Raw genomic sequence first — 26,487 nt, forward strand, 5'->3', positions numbered from 1 at the left:
TAGCTTGAACTTCATGGGTCTAAGCCACACAGCCACAAGAGGCTTGAAATGACGCAAAGCAGCGAACGCAAGCTGAACAGCCATGCGACATTGTCGCCCTATCTGGCATTGATTGCTAGATCCTCTTCGCCCAAGTATTTCAGATATGTCCTTGACTCTCGCTCTCGCGGACTGCAGATAAGACACCGCTTGCAACGGGACAGGTTACTTGCTTATATATTGATAAATCTATCTTGAATATACTATAATATTTAGTTAGCAGGAGTTAATAAATAGAAATTGGTTAAGCCCTTGGGCCTGTAAAAGGGCATGAGGGATGAACAGAAATAAGTAACTTGAAAATATATGAATACTATACTCCTCGAGTTATTCAAGCCAAGTAGCAGGACTGTTGAGCTAGCAGGAAGTTGACATCATCGATATCCTCTACTCCACATATTGTGACAGGCGATTAGGAACAATTGGGCTAGCTGGTCGCTAGCAGGGATGTCTCTAGGGTGGTCTGGATCAGGTTAAAAAGGAAAGGAAGGAATCTGTACTGAGGGGCATGATCAGTTTTTAATTCTTTAGAAATCAGAGCTGGGAGTCAGAGAGTCCGGGAGGACTCAAGACAGCTTGAGTTTCTGCAAAATTCATTGCCTTCATTTTTGAGAGATTTATTTGAGCCTGTCTTGCTGTTACTACAATCCTTGTCCGACCTCTGTCTTCAACCTCCCTCTGATATCGGGCTGCTGCAGGCCCATTGATGCCTTGCCAGCGAACTTTCTTGCGACCGACCCGATATTCTATCTCATGAGATGCTTCCCTATCAGGAGACATAAACCTCTGATTGTTCCGACCTCAAACGCGTAATCTGGTGCAGCTTCGGGCTGACCGGCCAAGACGCCTGTGCGACGACTCTCTGTGCATTTTCCCTAGGGTAAGTTAATGAGTTGGGTGCTGTTTCCGTCCCTTCCTGCTGCTAAACTAAATAGCTAGAGCCTAAAAAGGCTTAGCTGTAGGAAGCTATTTTTAGCTAAAGAAGATTAGTATTTGTAAGGGGCGAGTCCTGAATTTGTCCAACAATAGGGTCCCGTGTATTGAGTATCTTAAGCTAGAGAGAAGAGAAGAAAAGCAGGAGCTGGGTCCTGGCGACCTCGCTGCGAAGACTCTGTGAGCTCGTAGCGCATCGGATATTCATTCCTCCGGGCCTGGCTCTAGCCCGGCCCACAACCAAGGCCCAGCCTCTGACAGTATTATCCTCTTTAATAGAGGCAATCTATTAGATAGACTGATAGAAAAGTCAGCTATACAGAAGACTATAATAAACTCTACTGTAACTTTTTACTGTAATATAATATATACTTCCTTTTAGTATTAGGCTAGAAAATCAGCCTTAGATCTATAACTAAGAATAAAGAGTCTAACTCTATTAATTAACTAATCTTAAAATACTAATACTAATTACTTTAATATTAGAAATCCAACTATTAAGATTATTTTTCTACTAGATGATATCTTTATCTTAGTAATCTATAGTAGTATGCTTATATGCAAGCCGAAGAGAACCTAAGTGCTGTGCTTGGCTTCTACACCTGTTAGATTGGATCATGTACAAAGCATCCGATCGGGTGGTCACGTAGTGACCTCCAGGGTCGAGACCGCCTATTGGTGCAGATACCTCAGGCCCCCACTTTTAGTCGACAGATATACACTCAAGCGATCACAATAGGGGCAACGGGGAGAACATAGACAATACACACATATCAAGCCACCTGAGTGCCACGCTAGCTTTCCGACAACACCCTATTCCTATGTCAACCCCTGCAAATAAACATACGTCCTTTGCGGTGTAGATCACGTGAGTTAGGAGCAATGATTTTTCCATTTCAAATCCATCCCCAGACGACTATCCCCCGCTTTTCTTCAACCCCGCTTGTGACGTAAGCTTGCTTGCTCGCCTGATCCAACTTCCGCGCGAGCAGCCTGCGCCGAGTGGGTACCGTAGACTGTGGTGGTGGTAATGGTCAAGAACGATGGACTACGGCAGCCATCCGTCCCGGTTGCGCAGACAGGGTGCATGGTTTGGAATCCTATCGCAATGCCATCCAATCCTTCCGGATTCCAACAGGTCCACGAGCTGGTCAAGCGAACATGCAGGAAAGGAGAGGTGGTGCCGGGAGGCACACCCAAATCATGTGGCTGTAGGTATAGGCGCTCTATTAGCGCGGCAGGTAGTCGTTAGTATTATCGTCGGGGATAGTTGCAGTATCGTGAACGTGCAGGAGCCTGTGATTATAGCGAACATTAAGGCGTAAGTTACATTAACTCGCCCGTCGACTTAGGACCGACACAGACCGACGTATGCCGCCTGACTTTAGGAAAAGGAGCAATCCCAGTACGAGCGGCCCTACTATTATAATAAAAGGCAAGTACGGGCTATACGCCGGAAAGCATTGCACAAATTACGAGAAAGCATCAAAATTCCAACAGGATGACTGCAGCCACTTTAAATAATCACGCTTTTTGTGCATGGAGTAAGTGAAGGGAGTGATGATGCATAGCGTGGGGGCCGCAGATTCCCAGCTGGCCTGCACGTAGCGGCCAATCGAACGCAAACAGAGGCTGTGACGAGGCCATTGCCTAGGCAGCTGAAGGTAAAAGCGAGAACTTCTGTCTTCGGACGAGAGATAAGACGAACGAGATGCACGGAGAATTGTTAGACAGGTCGTGAAGCACGCGTCCAAGGGATACGCGTCATGCCTCTACGGAAAGGGCATTGGCCTAACTGCGGCTCGCGCCGCGCCGTCACGGCACTCCGGTCATTGCAAACGGCCACTCTTTGGAGGGTGCTCAGTTGTTTGCTTCTCGGACAAGTGAGCCGCGCATCACTTAGGTACATGTGTCGAGGATGGTCTACTCAACTGGCACACTGGGGTTTGCGGTGGGGCGGCAAGCTAATGGCTCCTGTGTGTTGCAAGTTGAAAAAAGTGAGGCTGCACCGTTTACGTCGAGGGCAGTAAGTGGATGCCAGCGCATCACTTTGTCTGCATTCTTTGCATCATGCTCTTCAAAGTGTACAGGAGCTGCCTCCCACCCGCCCGCCGCCCACCCCCCACCCCCGCGGTAGTCCATCCTCTTGATACCGGGCTGGAGGACGAAAGCATCCTTATGTCTATTCTAATATATTTTTTCGCAGTCTTCTAGACTCTAGACTTCAATCTTAAATTGCAGTCAACCAGGGTCTGATACGTATCGTCTATTTAAACTACTATGTACATCATTATTGTTATTATCACATTCAGGCCATAAGCCATTATTAGCTACACACTTGTGGAGTGGGCATTCCCTTTTGCCTCAGCTGGTAATTCAACAGTTATTCTAGCTTTACTCTTGGTACCGTGTCTCTCGACAGGGGTGGTGTGGGTCGGGTACGCGTTTGGAGCTTTTAGCACTCAAGGAGATAGTATGGGCCTAGGAGGAGATATTCTACTGAGTTCTTGATACTTCTAAGGATTTGTCAGCCGTTCTATTCCGCCTAAATCTTGTCGTACTCAAGGCATTACCTTGACGGTAATGGACCTTGATGACCTTAATCCCCAATTACTTTTCAATAGTTTCCCATATCTTTGGAACCGCCTACCTCACCAGTCATCAGTCGCGCCCCCCTTGAGGCGCTCTTCAAGAACTGCCCGCTACCTCCAACATCAGTGACTAATACCCGCAATGTCCACTCTGCCCAGTAATCCCTATTTTTCCAGACTGACTGGCGAAGGCCAGATAAGGCTGCTGAAAGTCCATCCCGAGGCGGATGGAAGTCGAGAACTTCAATGCGAGCTCGAGACTGCCCATCTAAAAGAAAATCCCAGCTATGTCGCCGTCTCGTATACATGGGGGCCTCCGACAGCCGAAGCGGCCGACGCAGGAGTCACAGGCAGTCCAACCCACGCCATTAGGTGCGACGGGGATGTCATCCTTATCACCCGGAATCTGCATGACTTTATCCGGAGGGTGTGCCGCGACCCTGAGCTGAATTCGCGAAGGTTTTGGGTTGATTCTATCTGTATCAACCAGCAAGACTCCATAGAGAGGGCCAGCCAAGTCAGCTTCATGGCCTCTATCTACCGCTCGGCCGACATGGTTATTGCGTGGCTGGGTGAGGAGGATGTCTATACCGAAGAGTCCTTTGCGCTCACCAGGACTCTAGCGAGACTCTGCAAAAATTGTCGCAAGCAGATCATGCCTAAGAATATGGGGTCCGAAGCTTTTGCAAATATTCTAGGCCCGCTTGCTGATGATCGCGCTTGGAATTCGCTGAGACAGTTCTGGCGGCGCAGGTACTTCAAACGAGCCTGGATCATCCAAGAGGTGGCACTAGCTAAGAAGGTGATAGCCAAGTGTGGCGGCCATATCCTCGACTGGGATCACATTGTTCAAGTATCGCTTTTTTCGACCATCACTCCCTGGACACGGTTCATGAATTCGGGACTGCACGAACCAACCGACGGAAAATCCTCAAATCATGCTCTGCCATTATACCTCGATGCGAATAGCAAAGCGGACGAGTCAGGGAAATGCCGCGCTCTGCTCTACGCTCTCATTAGAGCGCGGCGGTTCCAGTGCTCGGATCCCAGGGACAAGGTGTATGCCCTCCTTGGCCTTGGAGAAGATAGCGCAAAGGAAAAGCCGCGTCTGCGACCAGTCTACGGGGACCGCTCGGTTGTCGACACCTATGTTTCCGCAGCAATTCAGATATTGGCAGATACAGACGATCTGTTGCTCCTTGCTCATGCCGAGGGGCAAGACTTCCAAAAGATTGAAGGTCTCCCGTCCTGGGTTCCGGACTGGTCCTGTGCGAGGGGTCTGGGCCTTGGACTTGTCGGGTATACAAGGTTCGCAGCCGCGGGAAGCTTACCAAGGAGTCTGAAAATTGACGAACCGAACATGTCCTTAGCCCTTCGCGGGTTGCGGCTTGACTGGGTCGTCCAAGTTGGCGAGTCCAAGGACGAGGCACTCATTCACAGGAAGCCCGCGTATTTTCCTGGCTGGATCTCCATCCTGTCCGCTCTTCCTGAGATATATCACACCGGACAGCCAAAAACCGAAGTATTCTGGAGAACTCTTATCACGGACACAGCCGCGCGCATTCCTCACCCAGCACGGCACCCTGCTGCAGAGGAATACAGATTTGCATTCCGCGATTGGCTAGCGCGCGTTGTTCTCCGCTAGATGGACGAGCCGCTATCTGAAAAGAAGAGGCATTTCTTGGAGGGGCTCAACCGCCTTGCCGCCTCAGACAAGAGAAGTCTCTTACCATCTATTGCTGACAAACTAGACACAGGCATGGCAAGGAATTTATTGTCTGATGCTTCAAATAACCTAACAGATACGGGTAGCAGTAATCCTCTAGATGCAGATGAATACGATGCCATCCTCAACCACTCTTCCCAAACCAGGCTCCTATGAACTAGCACCAACTATCTCGGTATCGCAACGACATCTGTTAGAGAGGGTGACTCGGTGTGGATTTTGTCCGGCTCCCGGGTGCCGCTCATCTTACGAGAAGCCGGCCCATACAATGAATATCGCCTCGTAGGAGGGGCATATGTTCATGGGTTCATGGGGGGGGAGGCGTTAATGACTGATGTTCCCCTTATGCATATTAAGCTCGTGTAGGAAAGCTATAACTAAATGATAGTCCTGATGTTATACGTAGTTGATGTCGCGTCTGCCTAGCGATCAATTATCTTGGAACTGTTGCACGGTTATGAGAACCAAACGGTGAAGGAGATAAGATTAGCGCTGCAACCGATAGGGAGGGTTGGTATCGGCACATAGCCGACCGCGGGCTCTTGTAGACTATGGTGCGCGACGCAAACCACCAGCCCCTATAGTAAGGATGAGCATGTGTATAAAATATGTGTATTAAGCTGCTTTTTATTATAATGAAGCAGCTTTTTATTGCAGATAACTACATATATATGAGGCTGCCTAAGGTTCATATCATACAAATAACCAAGCCAAATGAGGCCAATTTTCCCCCCGTTCCTTCGCTCTCTGACCCATCTTGGACCTCAAATGTGTCCATAACTGTCTCTTCTCCGTTGGAGGCAGGTTTGTGAGTGAACTCGCCGATAACAGCGTCAACTTCCAGACTTGATGCGCAATGGATTTCCATATATGTATCTTCGAGAGTAAAACCGTCTTCTGTTAAATCTTCCCAGCTGACCACCCTAGAATCAACCTTATTGCGATGATCAAGAGGTTGTTCATGAGGCTGCATTAGCCTCTCTAGCACCCGTTAGTTCATGTAGATGAACGCCAACTTGTCAGCGTTGGCTGGTGTAAGCCGGTTGCGTGCCTTGCTGTGGAGGAAGTTAACTGCCGAGGATGATCTCTCTAAGGGAAATGAATTGGCTATGGTTCTAAAGATTCGGACTGCAAGTGTAGCCAGCTTGCCGCCCTGGTTTCGTCAAGAAGCATCCAAGCATCTAATGGAGTCCATTCTTTTGAGTAGACTAAACCTCCTGCAGCGAACTGGCCACCCGATTTTGCTCGGAAGTGGTTAAATTCTCGAACAATATGAAGGTAGTCAGCAGGATTGACTGCTGCCTTAAAGAACTGCAGCACTTTCATCATCAGCTGTTCTTCAAGCTTAGTCCCGACCATGTCAGGCCGTAATGCAAAAATGCCTTGAGGTGCGTGCAGAGAGCACATCACGTCGGACGGAGAGGAGAAGCGCCAGTAACGACCCCGAGCAGCAAAACTATCGAGAACCAGGGAGCTCATGCAATCGAAGATGCGGCTGTCACTTTAGAGGGAAGCCATCGGACGCATTTCCCCGAGCAGCCGGGGAGGGGGGCGGGCATTGACGAAAGAGGCACAGCTGGACGAAAACAGGCGATTCAGAAACAGATGAGGCAGCACACAAAGTTCTTGAAGGCGGTCCTGAGAGCATGCCAGGCGCAGATGGAGCGAAACGATGGGACTCAAGACGAGAACTGACAGCTCAACCAAGAGGCAGGTGGCGGAGGCGATAGGAAGGATGGATGCTATCGTGGCAGTTGTCTCGGGATAGAGCAGCCCCGACCCGTTACGCACACGGCGCTCAGACTCGGATAATATGATGGCTCAGTATTACCGTACATCCCACGTTTATCTTTCTCGTTAAGCAATGAGTCCTGAGCGCATATCCGGCTGGTTGCGGCATGCAGCACTAGCTTGTTATCAGCGTCTCCCGGTCACCTGCCCAACACGACAAGAGATTCTCTCACGATGTTGTGCATCATCCTCGGCCACCCGATGCGACACGCTAAACAGTAGTTGCAATTACTCTTATGAATGTTATGTGTATGATCGCTGTAAACAAAGGTACCCCATAAAGCCCGTTTTAAGGTGGGCAATGAAGTACCTTTTTTTTTCTTTTTCGAATGCACGTCGATGGTATGGCCGAGGCCTCCGAACGAAAGCATTGCGAGCCTTAATTATTAAGTAGAACAGACACGATCTATTGGAAGCCGTCCATGTCTCGGCCCGATAATGCGGGTGATTATGACGTACCTATAGCGGACAAAGGTGAGTCTCTGAAATCAACCCGTTCGGAGGCCTCGGCCTCCGAACTAGGACGAGTCTATTTGAGGGGCAACATGTAGATTGAGGCGGGCTGGAACCCATGCGCAGCATCAATAAAGTAGATTTCAAGTCAACTTAACACAATTTCTTCAAGTATCAGATTCTCACGCCTCCTGCCTTCTGCCGACTCTCCAGTTCCGAAACACCAGGCACCAAGGCCGGTCTCACCTTACACCGCAAGTCAGTATGCCTCCATCTCCTATCCAATCGGACTTCATCGTCCCGGCCGGTCTTTTTGCTCCCGCTGCCATTCCTCCCACCAGCTCCCATTTCGACGATGCCATAAAAGCAGCCATGGCCAACATCCCTAAGTGGTATGAGGTCGGCATCAGCAAGTACAGAGAAATGTGGGAAAATGGCGAATTCCCCGTGCAGCCGGTCCGTCTCGACTGCGCCACCAACATCTCCATCCCTTCCCGTGAACCGGGGCGAGATATCATTTGCCGATTATTGAAACCACAAAACGGAACACAGACGCACCATGTCTTCATGCATATCCATGGCGGAGGCTGGTCGATGGGAAATGCTGGGGACCAGGACTCATGGCTACAGAGCATTGCTGATACAGCTCGACTGGTTATAGTCAGCGTGGGCTACCGGCTTGCCCCCGAACATCCAGGCCCCGCGGGGGATGAGGATTGCTTTGACGCTGCGGAATGGCTCATCCTCAACGCACGTGAGTGGTTTGGTGCCGAACTGGCCTTCATTGGCGGCGAAAGCGCCGGAGGGCACCTGAGCCTGGTCTCTGCTCTTCATCTTCTCTCGCACGAGAAGGCAGAGATTCGAGAGTTCAAATTGACTGGGGGTCTGATTCTACTGTTTGGATGCTACGATCTTGGCTTTACACCCTCACAGATCCACCATCGTTTGGCATCGAAGAACGGAGACGATGGGGCGAGACAGCTTGAGCTCGTCAACCTCTATCAACCCAACGTGGTTGGAGACGCCTGGAAGAATCCTCGAATATCGCCACTGTATGCGGACCTGGAAGAATACAGAAACGCGGATGGCATAAGCAGCCGATTGCCACCAGCACTATTTATTGTCGGAACGAAAGACTTTCTGCTTGACGACACCATCTTCATGTCCGCGAAATGGCAGATGGCCGGCGCCCCGGCCGTTGTCAAGATTTTCCCTGGCGCGACACATGGATTCATCGCATTCCCTCCGGACCAAGTACCGAGTGCGAAATCGGGAATGGAAAGTCTGTTTGCTTTCATCAGGTCTCGACTTGGTTAGAAACACTGCAAGAGCTTTGGTTTATTCGTTTTTTGTTACTCTGGTAGCTTTAGGTGTGCATGAAGTGGGACGGAGACGAGAAGTACTGGCAACGAAGGCGCAAAGCGATTAGGAATCAAAAAGGTCTCGCAGTCAAAGACACGGCAGTCACTTGTAGGGGAGGCCATTGGGCATTCCCCGAGCAGCAGAGGTGCACCGGAGAAGGAGGAGGGAGAAATAGGGCCAGCTGGACGAAAATGCAGGGACGTAGGACAGATGAGGCATATAAAGTTTTTAAAGGCGGTACTGAGAGTATGCCACGCGTAAATGTAGTGATAAAAAAGGCGACTCAAGAGGATAACCCACAGCTCAACTAAGAACATATCGATTCCCAGTAGCGCTGTGGTGATCACAACACGGCATGAAGCTACGGACAGCAACAAATACAAGTAAAGGAATAGTCTGGCCAGGTAAACTACCCTATAAATGACCTGAGAAACATCTAATTTAAAGTATAGGCTCGAACAGAAAGGGCCTCATAGTCTAGGCCTGAGTGTAGGGCGCATTTGTCCCGACTCCGTTTCCCACCCTCCCTTCACCACACTGTAGCATTGAGCATTATCCAGAGCCACCTTTGAATTTCTTTCCGAAAACAAGTAGTTGAACTTGATCATAAATGGACAGCACACCTGCACCGGCGACGCCACGAAGGATGTTAGCACCAGCTCCCTTGAAGAAGGAACGGTATCCCTCTGTGGCGGCGATCCGGCGGGCAGCGTCAAACGAGGAGCTGTATTTGACAGCCTGAACGAGATAATTAGCGACGGAATTGCTGGCAGTTGGTTCTGTGCTTATTTCTGCTCACCTCTCCCGACGTCATCATCATCCGGCGACGGACAGTATCGATAGGATACGACACAATGCCAGCACCAACAGTTACACCCCAGCCGAGCAAGAAGGACGCCAGGAAACTGTTTTCAAGAGCGCCCACGAGCAAAACAGGCTTGAGGGAATCGTACATGCCGAAGTAAACGCCCCGATAAGCCACGATGCCGAGAACTGACGGACCAAAGCCGCGATAGAGCCCGACCATACCGTCTGTAGCCAAAGTTTTCTTGTATACGTCGATGAGACCGGTAAATTGGCGCTCTCCAAGCCCTTTGGCAGCTTTTGCGTCGTTGGCCAGGCGGGTACGGGCGTAATCGAGAGAGTAGACGAAAACGAGGGAAGTCGCACCGGCGAACTGTGATACGACCGTCAATAATTACTTCAAGGGAATATAATAGAATATTATGTCCATGGTGAACTCACTCCACCAGAGGCCAAATTACCGGCCATCCACTTCAGGTACCCGTCGCGATCTTTTTTGAAGGCGAATAAACTCTTGTAAGTATCGCGGAAGGCAAAGTTCAAGGCCTGAGTAGGGAAGTAGCGGACAACGTTGACGCCATTGCTTCTCCAGAGAGCTGCGATGCCTTCGGCCTTGATGGTGCGGCTGAAGCAGTCGACAATGCCATCGTACTTGCGGCTGAGGCGGCCAGCTTTGATCATCTCATCCTAGAAGTTGTCAAGAGGTCAATTATGTAATCAATATCGCGATTGCGGGCGGCCGGATCCTGGATACCTGGTTCTGAAGAAGGAGTTTGATCCGTTCTATTGGAGCGGCGGCGGTTTTGGAGACGGCGGCGGACACGCCACCCACTACAAGGAAACTGGTCAGTTCATATCACCTTGAGAAAAACTGTATATCATGAGCCGTAATCTCTAGATTGGTCATTGTCTTCGAATCTGACCAAGTGAGGCAAGAGGAAGCATTGGGGACGAACTCAAGAAGTCAACCATGAAATTCTACAAAGTTTTTAGCAAGCACCTAACCAAAAAAAAAGGCAAGAAAGATATATTAACAGAATTGGAGGAGTGATGGACCAAAAAGGGAGGGGTTCAGTAATGCACTGTACTTACTGGCATGCCCATGGCAGGCTGGGTTGCACCGTCGTTGCCCATTTTGGAATTCCGACACGCCCTTTTTTCTCTCTTTCTCCAGGGGTTTAGAAAGAGAAAAAACACATCAATCTACAAGCAAGGTCGAAAGAGCAATAAAGCCCAACGGTGGTGGTGATGGAGGTGATGGTATGGACCTGCTGGAGACTTTTTAAGGACTCCCACACACTGACGAATTAGCTTGGAGCTTTCCGGGGTGGGTCTTCGTCCCGTTCGCAACCACCATCACATGGTTTCCCCGGAGGCCGAGGCCTCCGAGTCATCGAAACCTGCAACTACGGACCCGACGGAGGTGAATCGCTCCCCAAACATCCCACCGGGTACTGCCACAGACAATCGTCGCCATCGGCATTCTCGTCACAAGGCCCGAGAAAATGGAACCAAACCCTGACGCCGAGCCCCGTGGGCGCGGCCTTTCGGTAAGATCCTTGCCTTGGGACTTGAACCAAGCTTGGCTGACTATCATGTACAGTGTGACACCTGCCGAGCGAGGAAGGTAGGTGGCGTTCATTTTTTTTCTCTCCACATTTGGCTGATGTTCGTTCTAGATCAAATGTGACCGAGAGTCGCCTTGTTCCAGCTGCAGGGCAGCAAATATCATTTGCCGAACGACCAAAGGCCCTCTGCAGAAACGGCAGCGAGTTCTCATCTCGCCTCGTTAGTAAGTACAAGTCCGAGGCCTACGCCTGCATGCCCCATAATTATTGGCCAATCAATGCTGAATCTAGAAAAGCGAGGAGGAGATCGCCATTCTCAACAGTCGGTTTGCGAGGCTTGAGAAGCTGCTACAAGATGCCCTGGCCAACTCGCATTCGCCATCCCATACGGACAAGACTCTAGCTGGGCCTAGCAACCTCGGTCAGGCTCTAGGCAGCCCTTCTTTCGAGGGTGAGTCGTCCTTTGCCGCACATTCGAAGCATACAGTACTGGAAATCGAGAGGCTTGTGGGTCAGTTGCCGTACTCAAAAGATGGTGATGTTGTAGTGGCGTCTCTTCGAGAGATCGTGAACCCCGGCTCAACCAATGCCCAAGGCCCCGAGCCTACAATCCTAAGACAGGATTTCACCGGCCTTCCTCTTCCCACACGACAGCTGGTGATCAAGGCCCTGAATTATTGCAAAAGTAAGCTTTTAATCCAATCCACACACATACCAAAATATTCTAGGCGACTCATAGAACTGTCTAGACAACACGACTCGACTTTTCAGGGACTACCCTTTCATACATGTTGCCACTTTCACCGAAATGTGCCAACAGGTGTACTTTCCGACTGAGGAGTGTTCCTTGAGCGCCTTCATCATCGTAAATTCCGGTCTCTGCAATCTCTTTCGAGATTTCAGTAACGATATCATCGAGGAGTTGGGCTGGGATACCGCCGAAGTCGCCAAGAGTGTGTCGATCTGCGCAGCCAATGTCAGGAGGGCTGCCGTGGATTTGAGACTGGCTCTCGACCCTACCTTTGAAAACATCCTCGCCCTCCTACTCTCGGTTTGATCTACCACCTTTGCTGATGTGTACTGGCTAATGGAAATGCAGGCATCAACGCGAATGGATTGGTCGAATCCTTCCTTTGACTGGAAGCTGATATCTCATGCGGCCGTTCTATGTCAGGAAGCAGGCTATCACCGACTGCCGGATACTTCAACAAGCGACGAGGTCCGCCAAAAGCGCTTGGTCTTTTGGTACGTGTGGGGATTTGATGTCATGTTTTCATTCAATCTCGGCCGCAGCCCGACCTTGCCGGATCATGACATCACGACAGCACGACCCCGATGCCCAGGGGACGTTGATGCCCCATGGGGCTACGGGTTCCTCTCGTGGCTAGACTCTATCGACCTGCAACACGAAATCTATCAGCAACTGTACTCGGGACGAGCCCAAGCTCAACCTCCGGAAGTCAAGGCTCAACGCGCACGGGTACTGGCTGACAAGCTAATAGCCATGCGGCACTCTTTTTTAGCTGTGAGACCATTCTATCTCATTGATGAGACGAAAATGGGCTAACCGGGCACAGGGGAAGGATGGCAGCACACCAGGCTCTACCGGAACTGACACCACTGCTGGGGAGTCCTTCGAGCTTATGTTCTACTCCCTGCTCACACTGGTTTACCGCGTGGCACCTCTCGCAGAACAAATCCATCCCCTTCAGGTCTGCGATGACTGCACGTCGGCGGCGAGAACTGCCCTCAGGATTCAGAACAGGGCATGGGAAAGGATCGGGGATTCAAATGACGAAACTTGGAAATTATTCATCCACTGGTCAGTAAATATTGCATTGTCGCCTCCTTAATCGACTAACATAGCTAGGACACTGCTTTGCTGCCCCTTCGTGCCGTTCATAATCGTCTTCAGCAATGCCATTGCGGCTGGAGACGAAGGGGATTTGCACCTCCTGGGTCGGACTGTGGCATCTCTCCAATCCGCTGCTCAACAGTCTCCTAGTATTGCAAAGCTACATCACGTTTTTAGTACATACCATCAAGTCGGTAGAGTCTATTTCGAGGGGGCTCATAAAGCCGGGAAACAACGAGCAGTTGGAGAAGGACACGGCGGTGTACAGAGCATCATGGATGAGAATCTGACCAATATGCCATTCAATTCGACAACTGACGCCTTACTCCCAATGCCGGCTTGGGATAGACTATTGGACGAATGGAATCCTGGGCTTGGGGAGGAGAACACGATAGAGATATCGTCTTTCCTAGGTAACTACTTCTCAGGTAACTTTGAATTTCAAGACTGAAACTGGGGTGATCGGATGCAAATGGTAGACCGAGTGGGATATGAACAAAAAAGCACCAATTAAATCTAGCAGATCAAATTGAGGTATGAGGTACCCAGTCCGTCTACAAATGATGGTGAGCGAAGTACATGATGCAGGGCGACCCCTCTACTCTGTTCTATACAGTAACATGGTTCCCGAAGCCTGCAATAGCCTTTTGACAGGCCTCACGATTGCCCATTCGCTCGAACCAGCCCGCAACATTCAAGCGACCCGGTGCATTTACCCAAGGGGCAATACCGTCGAGAAAGGGCTGCGTCATAGCATACAGCAAGATATCAGCCATAGAGAACCTATCGCCACAGAGAAATTGCTTCCCCTCTAAATCATCATCAAGCAGATTCAACGCCTGATTGATCCGCACCTTCTCAATCAACTGCGCACTGGGATCAGGGATACGATGGCCCCGGTAAAAGTCGATCGTTTCTGCGCCGTTGCGAAACCAACTGGACAGAGGTTGGGCAATATCGATATCCATGCGGCGGAGCCACATGAGTGTTGTAGCTCGCTCAGTCGGCGTCGATCCAAAAAGTGAGTGGCCGCCGTTTGCATCCTCATCGAGATACTTGCAAATCGCGACGGACTCGGTGATGACTGTGCCATCATCGAGGCGAAGTGCCGGTACCTCCCCACGCTTATTGACATGAGTCCGATAGGCAAGCCGGCGTTGCTCAGTCTTGAAGAGGTCGATTGATTGGACGTCAAGTTCCAGACCACCGCGCTCCATGACGAAGATGCGTACAACCAGAGGGTTGGGGCCGGATTTATTGTCGTAAAAAAGCATTGTTCGGCTTGGTTCAGGAGACTGGATGTAAGATAATTGAGACAGCCGAGCTGAGTGAGGTAGATGTGATGTTGGGGCAGGGTATTGCGAAAATGTAGGACAGTCAGTATGATTTATAGCCATCAGTTTGAATCTGGCCAAGCCCAAAATCCTTAAAATCTCCATCGAGACGGAGATACAGTATGGAGATACAGGTTACAGCCGGAATGACTAGTGGTACATGAAACTCGGTCCTCTTACGAGTCCGAACTGAAGCATTAGTAACACGCAATGCATGGCACCACGGCGGTAGGAACGATCATAGCGTGGGCGAGGTACCAACTCCTACTGCTCAATTCACCCCATGGGAGATGTCTGCTTCAGTATGCAGCTTAGGGAGGCGCCGGACTTAATCATTATAAAGTCCGCCGATAAAGTATGGTGCGCAGGCCTTTGCGTGGCTTGCAAGCTTTGTCGGGGGCCTCGGCCTCCGTTCCACATTCCTCCCCAAATTTGCGATGCCATTATGTTAAGGGAAAGTGCAATAGCGTATGCGGGGAGTAGCTCCTCCAAAACCGGCGGCAAGAGTCATATTGTGACGACTAGTGTGGCGAAGTCGAGATGTTTTGCTTATGACACATGGAGATCATCTTGGACAATAGAGACGAGTCAGGGGAGACATCCTACACAGCACGTCAAGTAAGGGGTCATCAGATTTCAGGGGCAGCTCGATACCCCCCGTTTTCCAATCTGGGCGATCTGGCCATCTTCCGTACCGTCGTGATTTAGGGTACTCATGGTTTCTGCCGTACCCCGGTATGACGTTCTCTCGAGATCGACCTGAGTACGAACAAATCGGCCCGAAAACGCGCTGAAAGGTAAACGAATACCCCAGTTTGAAGATTACTTACTTTGTGTATATCAAGATTTCAAGTGCTACCTCTGACTGCGCCATTTTGCCAAGCCTTGAGGTCTCGTATTCAGTCATTGTCAAAGAAGCATGAACCTCGAACTTTCTATAGCCGTGTCGAGTTTCACGACTTTGAAAAACGAGTGGATACCATCACCCAAGAAGAGTATAGTAGCCTTCACTGGCATTGATTCTCAACGGTGACAACGTAGTACTGAGATGACGCGGCCTCTCAATCTACGGTCAACTGACGATTCAGGGGAACAACTCCTGACTACGACTACCGTCATGATGTGACCAAAACCGGATCTCCTCGCCACGACGTAGCAGCAAGAAAGACAACGAGACGATTTAGATTATAAAAAGGTCGCGGAATACGTCAGAACGCCTTTCTAAAGTTTCTCAAGCCTCTCACCCATCGATTCCCCGACTTCTACATCATCTACTTAATTTTGTCATGATTGGACTTTCTTCAGTATTTGCCGCGGCGGCATTGGCCATTCAGGCCATATCTGCGCAGGAAGTCTATGATTACATTGTGGTTGGAAGTGGCCCTGGTGGAGGGCCTCTGGCTTGTAACTTGGCCAGGGCCGGCTACAAGACACTTCTTCTCGAGGCGGGCGACGATCACGGAGATGACCCCATTTGGAACACCCTGGCCAACAACTATGCCGCCCTCAACAGTCCGTTAGCTCGCTGGGACTTCTTTGTCCAGCACTCAGAGAACCCTGGGCATCAGGCCCGATACGAGAGACAGACATACCGTACGACCAACGGGTCCTTTTACACTGGTCTTGACCCTCCGGCCGGCGCTGAGAGGCTTGGCATATGGTACCCGCGCGGCACTTCCTTGGGCGGCTGCTCCATGAACAATGCGGGCATCTCCACTTTGCCACCAGACGCCGACTGGGAGATTGTTGTGAACCGTACGGGGGACCAGACTTGGACGCCTGAGAATATGCGCCGGCATTTCATCAACATTGAGAGAAACGAGTGGCTTCCGCGTGGCACCCCGGGACATGGATTCGACGGATGGCTACGCATCAACTCACGGAACAACTCGTGGACACAACAGCCTAACAACGTTCTGCGCATCATGCATGGTCTAGCTAACGCTACAGACCAAGACGCAGACAGCATCCCCGGGTTGGTCGTCAGAGATGTCAACGCACTGGACCCTAATCGCGACCAGGAGCTGGGGTTCTTCGGGATGAGCTTACACATGGACACCAATGGTCGCCGTTCGGGCTCTAACACCTACATTCGTGACACCTTGAGCGATCCGGCAAACTATCCCCTCACGGTCCAGCTTAACAGCCTCGTCACCAGAGTTCTTTTCGACAAAAGCGGTCCTGTCCCAGTCGCCAACGGGGTGGAAGTCCTAAGAGGCCAGGCCGTGTACCGCGCAGACCCTCGGTGGACAAAGCAAAACCAGGGTAGGTTGACGCGTATCACGGCCAAGCGAGAAGTCATCGTATCGGGCGGTACCTTCAACATTCCTCAGATTCTCAAGCATTCCGGCGTCGGTCCTGCGGCAGAGTTGGAGCAATTCGGCATTAAGGTGGTGAAAGATCTCCCAGGAGTCGGCGAGAACATGGCTGAGAACTATGAAGCCGGTGTTCTGGGGCTCGCGAACGACGATATCAACCGTAATGCCTTTCAGACCGGCCTACTCCTCAAGACGCCTACAGAGACGAATGACCGGAACATCCATGCCTGGTGTGGCGCTTTCGCTCTCGAAGGTTTCTGGCCTGGAATGCCAAACAACTATGGTCCCAGGCAGTACATGTGCGCCATGGCGCACATGCAGCCCAGATCCCGCGCCGGCAGCGTTAGATTGAGGTCGGCAGACCCGACGGATACTCCTGAGATCAACTTCCGTTTCTGGGAGGTTGGTGGTGAAGAGGACTTGATAGAGCTGGTCGACGCCGTCAATATCATGCGGAGAGGTTTTCAGGCAGCTGGCGCTCCCGTTACGCCATGGAACGAATTGCATCCTTGCCACGGTGATGCTACCAACTGCACCGACGAGGAACAACTCGATTACTTCCGATACCAGTCTTTTGGCCACCATGCTACCTCGACCTGCGCCATTGGAGCCGCTGACGATCCCATGGCTGTCGTGGATAGCAAGTTCCGGGTTCATGGCATCAAGAACCTCAGAGTCGTTGACGCGTCGGTCTTCCCGCATGTCCCAGGCGCATTCCCCGTCTTGCCGACGTTCATCATCTCGGACAAGGCTTCGCAGGATATCAAGGCTGCTCGTGGTGCCTAAGGATTTCAACAGGTTTGTGGTTCGCAAGCATCCGAAATATGCAAGTATATGGACACAAATGGGAAGTTGTGAATTGGGCAGGTTCCAATTATCGTTGAACTACGCCTACTCTCTGTAACAGATGCGCGAAACCTCAGTTCAGAACCCATACCTTTCTCTACAGCATTGTGCTGCCAACAGTCATTTCCGGCTTTTCACATATAAATTAAGGCCCACCAGGACAAAGATCTCCTTTTGTTACTGGAGGCCATAAGTCCTGCAATTAGAGTCAATTGATCCGACTGGTGTTTTGCATAGACTGTGCGACTGTATTTTTCTCCTCATTACTTCTCGCTTTAGTTGATTATTAAATCCTTAGGGACAGCGATGCTCATCGACGTGCGGTGCGGACTGCCTCATGGTCGCCCAGCGCATGTGGCGGCGGGGTCCTGAGCAGTATAGGTTCAGCTCGGTCCGGCACACCAGTGGGTCTTCTGAATCGCCGACCCGGGGACCGCCGACCCGAGAGGATCGTTTGTGCCTGGCCTCTTACTCACAGGTGTGACAAGCCCGGAGTGACATCCGCGACGGACCAGCGCAGGAGGCGGTAGTCCCCTACCCGGAACCATATACCGGGGCAGGTGACTCACTTCAGGAATATATAATAGGGTGCTGGCTCAGTTTGAGGAAGGCTAGAGATTAATCTGATTATGATTGGACCCTACCTTCGAGCCCAGCGTTCCCCTTCAGCATATGCCTAGCATATTGCTAGCTATCTAGCAGCTTCCCTCACTCTTTCCAGATCAGCTCCTCATAACAGGAGACTGCGAAGCATCTTGTATTGCAGACTGTATCCATCTCCACATTGAGCTTACAGTCGGGCCATCACATCCACTTAAGCAAGGGGCTGTCTAAAGAGGCTACACATTTAGGTGACAAGGTTATAGAAAGTGGAGTCTTCTAGAGGCCCACTTTCTTTTATGTCAAGTGTCCCTTAAAGGTACTTCCTCAATCTATTTTCTACTTACTAACGTTTTCCACAAGTGAGTGTCCCATACAAGCGAGTGTCCCACTAGAATTTACACCTTAAATCGCGATTTTTAAATAGCTTTTAAAAAACCAAACTAAGCCTAAAATAGCTAAAAATTAAAAGATAAGCTAATTATACTAAGATATATACAGAAAGAAAATCACAGAAATCCTAATCTTTAGAAACCTTGTAAACCTTAAAGAGTGGGTTTATTTATATCTTTTTCAGTTTTTTTCAGTTTTTTAATATTAAAAAAATTATTGAATTTTTGTGAATTTTTATCTCTATATATTTTATATTAATTAGCTTATATCTAAAATCTCAGTTATTTTAGAGTAAATTGAAACTTTTAGTAACTATTAAGAAAACTGCAATTTAAGGTATAAATACCTAATGGGACACTCGCTTGTATGGGACACTCACTTGTGGAGAACGTTACCTGTAACGTATGTGATAAGCGAGTGGGCCAGATAAGTAAGTGGGCCACTTATACTGTAACGACGGTTTCCACCCTTTTATGGTCTGTTCGTAGAGAGTCGGTAGAGGCGATCATAATACGTTTATTCGTCGTCTTTGTCGTCGTTGTCATCACCGTTTTCGGCCTCGAATCTATCATCATCTATCATGCCCCATGAGATGTAATTATCTTGGCCATGGGGGCATCTGTTGTTGGTGGCATATTGAAATTCGGGCAATGCGATCCAGCTCCAATTCGCTCCCCGGCTTGTCTTGGACAACCACGGACAGTGACCTGCGACCGCGAGGACACGTACAGGGATCCGAAACTGGACTCGGTCGCTAGGCCAGGGGAAAATAATCAACCGCAGCGCGGCTACTAGGAACTACTGGCAGCACACAGGGCTACTCTGTCCCTTGTTTATGTGGGAGAAGACGCCTAGAAGTGTGTCGTGTCCGATACCGACGAGAAAAGTGTGGTTGAGAATTAAACTAAAATTGAACGGAGAGCACATATGAACACAATCATAGAAAAGCTTGTTTGGAGTTCTGTAACTAGACAAAATTCCAAGCTCTTAGTATCCCCCATTGTTACATAGATTGACCCGCGTTACCCGACATCAACCATGACTCTAGATAATGCCGTGTCATTTTATGTACAACAACGTGGAATCCTATGGCAATAACTCTTCCAAGCAGGCCAGTCATAGTATTTCCTCCGTCAACACTGGCGACGTATGAGTAATTCTTGTGAGGGCTCACAGTTGAATTGACACTATAAGTATCCATCTCATACAACCTCGGAGTCTTTGAGGCTCCTAAGCTAAGGTTGGCAGTATAATCTTATTTCAATTGTCAAGTGCATATACGAATTGTTTTGAGTTTGCTTTGACTATCGAATTTATGATATCAGGATAACGATACCATCTTTCGTCTCACGTTCTGCTCACTGTTGATAGGTAGCATACTAACTGCATGAATCCTCACCCATACTTCAGTTACAGACTCAAGACGCGAAATTTGGACTCATAGGTTATGTTAAACTTCGCCATCATTGCAAGTAGATCTCACTTCAACAAGCCTTTGCGTTTTAGGCTTCAGGAATGGGGAACCCAAGCAGTCTCATCCCATTCTCAACCAGTTGCCTAGCACAACGATACAACTCGAGGCGCGCCCGCCGAGCCCCAGGAGGGTCTTCTTCAGGCGACGAGCTTGGCCCAGCCTGGCTGGATGAGCCACCCTCTTCTTGGTCTTCGGCATCATCTTCATCAGGCTCTAGAAACTCCAGGGACTCGGCAAGTTGAGACATGTATATGAAGATGGTATGAGACTCGAGGGACTTGAATGCAGTCGCTGTGACCTCAGGGTATCGGGCCAACGCACCCAGAAGTTCGGCGGTGACATCATCTTCGAACACAGAGGGGTCTGGAGAGACCGCCTCGACGTCGTCAGTTTGAAGCTCGGAAATCTTGGAGACGATTTGCGCATAAAACTGTTGCAAATTAAGGATTGCTCCCTCATCCTCAGAGAAGATGTGGTCAGGGTCGATGGTGTAGCCATGAGATCTTTTCTTAGCGGCGACCTCTCTGGAGAGCAGTGCGCCGACAACCAACTGGGTTCCGTTGAGTTTCTCGCTAGGCATTGAGGCAGATGGGTGTTGCAAAGATTGGCTGCACTGATGGAGGATGTTGTCAAGCAGCAACGGACCGTTCATGTGTCCCTCAAGCCCTTGGATCTCACCAAAGCTAACATGATGAATCTTCTCCTCGAGGTCAGCACGTCCCATCAATCTCAGAGCAAGAGAAAGCTGTTGAAAGTGAGAGCTTTGTCGAGAAGAGACGACGTAGATCATCTTGTCAAACTCATGAGCCTTGTATCGATCGATTGCTGCACCAATATCGCGGAGCAGATATGTCGACGATCCATCGTGATTGCGGAGAACTTGCGCCGGCAAGCCCTTGCCAGCCTTTCCGGCATGTTTTGCAAAATCGATGAGCCATGAGCCGTCCTCATTCTCTTCGAGGATACCTTCGGCCTTGAGTTTGCCCTCCACTTCAGACATCGTCTCCGCTTTGACCTGAGATTCACCAGAGTACTCGTCAAAGCGGATGCCCATGCCTCCATACGACTCTTGCATATGATCGATAGTGGGCTGTCTGAACTGGGACCACAAACGTACTGCATCTTCGGTCTGTGCTTCCAAATCTCGGAAGAAAGCGTCTCTTTCGGCAGAAACTCCACGGCCCTCAATCTCCGAAGAACTGCGGACCTCATCCTTAGCCTTCCTGATTTCTTCCTGCTCGGGCTTGAACAGAGTCTTGATTTGCAAGTACACCTCAAGCATATGCTCGAGTGGCTTGCTCTCGAGAAGCTCTTCGGAGCCGAAGCGTTTGAAGCCGATGGCCAGCAAGGCAAGTTCCTTAAATGTTCGCGATGAACGCTCCAATCAGGGTGCTTCGAAGGTGAGCACCTTTGAACTCACTTCCGACATTTGGGGACGAGAACTCCACAATTACTTTCTTATGGGTACCGGAGGTGTCTTTCAAGCCTTCCGATTTATGTTCGCCATATGAAGACTTTCGGTCCTCAATATATGGAAGAAGAAGCTTTGGTAGAGCCATTGGGGAAAAATAGAACCTGATTCGCGGCCCATCAGGATAGGGGGCTGTGAAGAAAGGCGACAGTTTTAGCTACATATTCTTATTAACATTTGATTGCATCGCAGTGGTATCCAAGTGTGGTAACACACTTTCTGGCTGATATCAATGGAGTTTTCGATGGGCGGTTTTGACTTGTCCATTAGCTTGAGCTTGGGCACGATGACTTCGAGGTCCGCCATGGAAGAATCGGCGATGGAGTCGTAGGCCGACGAGAGGTCGCAATGGACGGCAGAAGCGATGAGATTGGCCAAATGCGACCGAAAAATGTCGAGTGGCTTAGCCAAAATGTCGGCCGCTGGGATTTCGTGCATTTCCGATTCCAGCCCAAAATTGGATAGCTGCGAGCTGAGCTCGCCCATGGTCATCGTGAGGCTTGTCATACCAAGGCTTGACGTGGCGAGGCAACTTTCGGGCGACTGTAACGTAATCTCTCAGCCAGCTGATCGATGCGGGCGGTTCGGTAGGATGGTGATGATGGAGGAAAGTAATTATCGCAGTCGCTCGGCCCTCTCCTCGCCAACCCTCTTTTGTGAGTGCTCGAGGGCGCAGAAGGGCCTTGGGCATGAATTGCGATCATATGACGCCACACAGAAAAACTTGACTGGCTAGGCGACCGTAGCACATTATCAAAATATACGTAGCTAGTGCGAGTTGGGTGTCAGCGTTGGTCATAATACAAGTGGCGTTGGGCCAATAAAGATGTGACAACAATTCCTGCATGATGGGACACCACCACCGTCAGCCTCACTACACGACTTGTCACGGTAATCCCGAACGGAACGCTTTCACGAAAACGTCATAATGAGCGGGCCTCTAGACCGATCCTATCTCCGTATTCGCGTCTGACAGAGTGACGGTCCAATACACCGGGAGGTCGGGTTAGAGGCCGTTCTGAAAATTCATACTGAGCCTGCATTCTGTTTGTTTCCCCCCCGCATACACGGAAATCCGACTCCCGAGTGGGTGGCAAAATCTCGGATAGCTCAGGCGTGCTTCTTTTGAAAAGGGATTGAAAGGACAGAAGCCGCCCTGATTCCCATGTCGCGCCGTCTTGGAGCCCATCCTTCTCTCCACCCAGGTGGCTGTAAACGTTGAGCATCTTCCTGCGCAGCCAAGGTAGCGGGCTGGAACAAGGTTCCATACACCAAAGAAGGGCAGAAAACCCAACGGTTAGGAGAAGAAACCATGCCCATTGTGAGCTGAATGAAAGGACCTGCGCTTGTAGGATTGCTGCTGAAGTAACAAGCGGTGATATGACTTGAATCTGTATGCAACTCGCATTAGTGTCTTAGTTCACATGTACGGGGCCCTGCCCACACGTACAAACGTTACATTGAAGGGCTGTAGGGAACTGAAAGAACCGCTTTGCACATTGATCTCGAGGTCCAACTGTAGATGATGTATTAGCATCAGTATCTTCTCACGATGCCTCTCACATTAAAGAAAGTCTTCTCCACGTCGTGAAGCGGGGAATTTGAGGTCTTGGCTGACGGAGGCCGGGGGAAGTGCGCGTATTGGAACGTTGAAAACACTTACTTTCTGCCTGAACTGGTGGCATTGACCCTTCAAGTCCAGAAAACCATTAAGAACGTCTGTGAGCTCCTTGACTTTGTTGACTATTTGCTGTTGCAATGACTGGATACCGTTGCTCCTGGGAACATTAACCCAGCCGTCCTCCTCGAAATCGTACCAGGAATTGACGATGGCACGAAGTGCGCGAATGAGCGAATCCAACAGCTTTTCGGTATTTTCGAGCCACTCGCGACTTTTTGCTATGGATTTTATAGCTTTGAGAACCGAATCTTGTGAAATAGGAGTCGTCACCACGGCTGCGCGGTGGATCTCGGCCTATGAACGAGGTCAGCTTGATTTGGTGGCTCCGGGATGAAGGATTCGAGTGGTATCTCTCACATGGTTTGATATTCTCTTTTCAATTGTGATGAATGTATTCACCCACTCTTCATGACACTGCTTGAAACGCTCGTGTAGGACCATCAGAAAGTAATCACACGGATGTGACACCTTTTCGGCTTCCACAATACCTATTGTCGATGGATCCCACTTCTCCTGGCATTCCTCATAGTAATTATCGTTGTCATCAACCTCTTCTGTGTAGTAATCGACTGTGTCTTGGTTTTCCGAGTCTACCTTGTAAAAGTATGTGTCACCAAGATAATTTGAAGTCCAGACGGACTTGTTGGGGCCATAAACGGTGAATGAATGTTGAGTTTCGTAGAGGATTTCGACAATTCGTGACTCGTTTCCTAAACCTGTTGATAGAAAAGAAAGGGTTTGATGCTTCCTCCAGGGTTTGTTGTCTCTCATCTTACGAGGGTCCTCAGGGGCGTCGTCCAGATCGACTGTACGTAGCACAAATGAAGGAATGTGATAGCTCAAGGCGAAAGTGCGGCCGCCGTTCTGCTCTCAAAAATCCTTTTAGTCAGGCGGCTTGTTCAAAATAGTGGAATGAATACTGACCCCAATGTTGAATCGGATGGAAGCCTGATTCGTTTGACCTCTAAAATAATTCCAGAAGAAGTCTCTGAGAACGAAGAGCTCGGTTTCCTTGGCATTCAAGATAAGCGCAGCGATTGATTCCAGTGTAGGATGGTGAAGATGGCTATCACACAGTTAACATCTTTCATTCAGGCATCTCGCAGACGACAAAGACTAGTCCGGGATTGACTCACAATCGCCTTATGCATGCATCGGGCTCAGTGTGGTCGCCGAAGCGCTTGCAGGTATTAGCAGTTTGCAAACCGGCAGCATCAAGACTTTACTTACTTTTCGCTTCAGGGCTTCGTCGACCTGTTGGGCTGACATGACACCATTGTAACTCCGAGGTTGGTTCGGCATGTATAATGCATGCAGTGAGAAACTTTGGCAATGCCTGCTCATTACCAAGCGTATTGAGGTTACCTACAAAGAGCAGATTGGAGATTGGATCAAGGCCGAAATCTCCTGTGCCAAGTCCTCTGCTGACTCAGCAAGCCGACTCCACAAGGAACTCCGTCCGTTTGCTTCAACCGCGCTCGTTTCTTGACCGAAGTATCAAGATTGGGAAAACATTATGAGATGAATGGGCCTGATTTTCATACGGATATCAAACAACTTCAATCCCATAGCCTCATTGATAAAGGGGGCCACAGCTGGGGTTACGAAAATGGTGCTTACTTTCTCAGCTCCTGTAACAATAAGCGACGAAGATAGTTATCAGCGCTGCATCAGTAAAGGAGAGTCCAGGGCCTGCCTCTGAAGGGAATGAAGATTGGCCTTACTAAGAGTATTAGTAAGAGGAAAGTATTTATACTATTAGAGTTTTAACTTAAATTAATATATATAAATAAGCTTAAAATTTAAAATAATTAAAAATAATTTTAATAATAAAATTACTATTTATTAATAATTTATTTATTTTTATTTTTATTTTTATTTTTATTTTTATTTTTATTTTTATTTTTATTTTTATTTTTATTTTTATTTTTATTTTTATTTTTATTTTTATTTTTATTTTTATTTTTATTTTTATTTTTACTCTTATTCTTATTCCCTCTCTGCTGTCTGATCCTCATCGCCCGTCATTCTCGTAATACTCAACATCATCCACCCCAAGAAGTTCAGGGGCTTGAGCAGCACCCGACATAGCCGCTGCGCAGATTAGCGCCCACTGAATATCAATCATCGACTTAAACCTCTCCGCCACGTCGGTATTACGCCTGACTTTAATCAGGTCCCCGGAAACAATGCGATGATCTGTTCCGATATTGTGAGCAGCAATAGCAGCAGTATGAGGACAATCGATACATCCTTCAACACCGCAAGCATCACCATAGTAGTGAGTAAGCTTGCTCACAAAGTCCCTGTTAGCATCCGGTTGCTCCTCCAGCTTGATGAACCGGCTTGCATCTGGGTTTGGACTGCGAGGCATCCATCGAAATTGGAGGGTGATTTCGGAAAGATTGTCGGAGCCGTCGACTGGTGTAATACCCATGCACTTAAAGGCAAAAAAGCCTTTTGACCACCAAAAGTGAAGCAATGGGCTTAAAGATACCATATTCCAAACTTTATCCGAAGACCCTATGCCCTGTTGAAGGACGTGAAGATGGGTATTTTCGTGGGAAACAAGGATCAGTGCCAAAGTAAGCCTACGAGCATATTGCTGTCGATAGGCAGTATTATTCCACGTGTATGGAATAATATGGCAAACGTGAGGGTTTGAAATTCCGGTAACAACACACCGCCCATGATCTTGGTTGTAGCATTTATCACGCTCGGCGCGATCACCTTGTGTTTCGCCCTGGTCGCCATCTACTTGAGTAGATTGTCTGGCAGGTGTTGAGGGCCCATTGCCCGCTGGTGTCTTTCTCTTGCTTGGAAGCGGACTCATTGTCCGAACATCAATAAAAGCCCTCTCGCCTGGTCTTAAGACTAGTTATTATCAGCGGCATGAGCTTAAATTGAAGTAAATAAGATATACTTACAGCAATCAAAGAGCTCGTTTAAATCCCGAAGTTGGAGTGCTGTTATGTTACGTGATTGACTGCGACTGACCGTCTGAAGAGATGCAAGAGGTATCATCAACAGAACTGCAGTTTGAAGCGCAGTGAAGTTCGACTCGAGAAACGGCCCTCCAGCTGGCGTCGTCGGTTTAAGCCGCTGTAGAAGTTTCTCGATGGCGAGGAGACGCTGTTCCAATTCATCCATCGGGACAAGGTCAAGAGGCTTCACATGATCGGGGCGACCGTCGAGAAGTCGGACGAGGTTGTTGATTTTGGAACCATGCTCATGCCGACCGGAATAAT

At 49.3% G+C, this 26,487-nt stretch overlaps 8 protein-coding genes across 8 annotated transcripts; 4 read left to right on the forward strand and 4 right to left on the reverse strand.

The window, feature by feature from the left end:
- Positions 1-3,585: 3,585 nt before the first annotated feature.
- On the forward strand, positions 3,586-5,655 carry BGZ61DRAFT_511016 (heterokaryon incompatibility protein-domain-containing protein; the record flags this gene model as incomplete). The annotated part of the gene is made up of 8 exons (XM_046252092.1): positions 3,586-4,544; positions 4,584-4,622; positions 4,653-4,840; positions 4,880-4,900; positions 4,934-5,196; positions 5,236-5,284; positions 5,315-5,339; positions 5,451-5,655. The coding sequence occupies exons 1-8, from the start codon at positions 3,706-3,708 to the stop codon at positions 5,653-5,655; spliced, it is 1,629 nt and encodes a 542-aa protein (XP_046094208.1). The 5' UTR covers positions 3,586-3,705.
- A 2,142-nt stretch (positions 5,656-7,797) lies between these two features.
- Positions 7,798-9,166, forward strand: BGZ61DRAFT_511017 (esterase/lipase/thioesterase; the record flags this gene model as incomplete). Its single annotated transcript, XM_046252093.1, has 1 exon — positions 7,798-9,166. The coding sequence occupies one exon, from the start codon at positions 7,798-7,800 to the stop codon at positions 8,848-8,850; it is 1,053 nt and encodes a 350-aa protein (XP_046094209.1). The 3' UTR covers positions 8,851-9,166.
- Positions 9,167-9,447: 281 nt separating this feature from the next.
- BGZ61DRAFT_541521 (ADP,ATP carrier protein) lies at positions 9,448-10,833 on the reverse strand (the record flags this gene model as incomplete). The annotated part of the gene is made up of 6 exons (XM_046255056.1): positions 9,448-9,633; positions 9,695-10,072; positions 10,141-10,386; positions 10,454-10,530; positions 10,656-10,677; positions 10,792-10,833. 6 exons carry the CDS (start codon positions 10,831-10,833, stop codon positions 9,448-9,450), a joined length of 951 nt encoding a protein of 316 aa, XP_046094210.1.
- Positions 10,834-11,204: 371 nt separating this feature from the next.
- On the forward strand, positions 11,205-13,573 carry BGZ61DRAFT_487135 (uncharacterized protein; the record flags this gene model as incomplete). The annotated part of the gene is made up of 8 exons (XM_046249935.1): positions 11,205-11,249; positions 11,303-11,326; positions 11,379-11,491; positions 11,564-11,952; positions 12,017-12,318; positions 12,367-12,792; positions 12,845-13,089; positions 13,138-13,573. 8 exons carry the CDS (start codon positions 11,205-11,207, stop codon positions 13,571-13,573), a joined length of 1,980 nt encoding a protein of 659 aa, XP_046094211.1.
- A 157-nt stretch (positions 13,574-13,730) lies between these two features.
- Positions 13,731-14,462, reverse strand: BGZ61DRAFT_573224 (glutathione S-transferase; the record flags this gene model as incomplete). Its single annotated transcript, XM_046256118.1, has 1 exon — positions 13,731-14,462. Exon 1 carries the CDS (start codon positions 14,394-14,396, stop codon positions 13,731-13,733), a length of 666 nt encoding a protein of 221 aa, XP_046094212.1. The 5' UTR covers positions 14,397-14,462.
- A 1,280-nt stretch (positions 14,463-15,742) lies between these two features.
- Positions 15,743-17,560, forward strand: BGZ61DRAFT_541524 (alcohol dehydrogenase; the record flags this gene model as incomplete). Its single annotated transcript, XM_046255057.1, has 1 exon — positions 15,743-17,560. The coding sequence occupies one exon, from the start codon at positions 15,743-15,745 to the stop codon at positions 17,558-17,560; it is 1,818 nt and encodes a 605-aa protein (XP_046094213.1).
- Positions 17,561-19,857: 2,297 nt separating this feature from the next.
- BGZ61DRAFT_524283 (uncharacterized protein) lies at positions 19,858-24,600 on the reverse strand. The gene is made up of 11 exons (XM_046252635.1): positions 24,470-24,600; positions 24,376-24,419; positions 24,164-24,305; positions 24,016-24,103; positions 23,597-23,955; positions 23,222-23,533; positions 23,009-23,074; positions 22,626-22,949; positions 21,775-22,101; positions 21,508-21,715; positions 19,858-21,398 (listed from the first exon to the last, which is right to left on the reverse strand). The coding sequence occupies exons 1-11, from the start codon at positions 24,581-24,583 to the stop codon at positions 20,116-20,118; spliced, it is 3,267 nt and encodes a 1,088-aa protein (XP_046094214.1). The 5' UTR covers positions 24,584-24,600; the 3' UTR covers positions 19,858-20,115.
- Positions 24,601-25,253: 653 nt separating this feature from the next.
- BGZ61DRAFT_573240 (uncharacterized protein) lies at positions 25,254-26,365 on the reverse strand (the record flags this gene model as incomplete). The annotated part of the gene is made up of 2 exons (XM_046256119.1): positions 25,254-26,113; positions 26,167-26,365. Coding segments are annotated over 2 exons (1,059 nt in total), but the record flags the coding sequence as incomplete, so codon positions are not given.
- Positions 26,366-26,487: the final 122 nt, after the last annotated feature.

The sequence above is a fragment of the Ilyonectria robusta genome (genome assembly GCF_021365365.1).
Source record: "Ilyonectria robusta strain PMI_751 chromosome Unknown BGZ61scaffold_64, whole genome shotgun sequence".
In the NCBI taxonomy this organism is placed as follows: domain Eukaryota; kingdom Fungi; phylum Ascomycota; class Sordariomycetes; order Hypocreales; family Nectriaceae; genus Ilyonectria; species Ilyonectria robusta.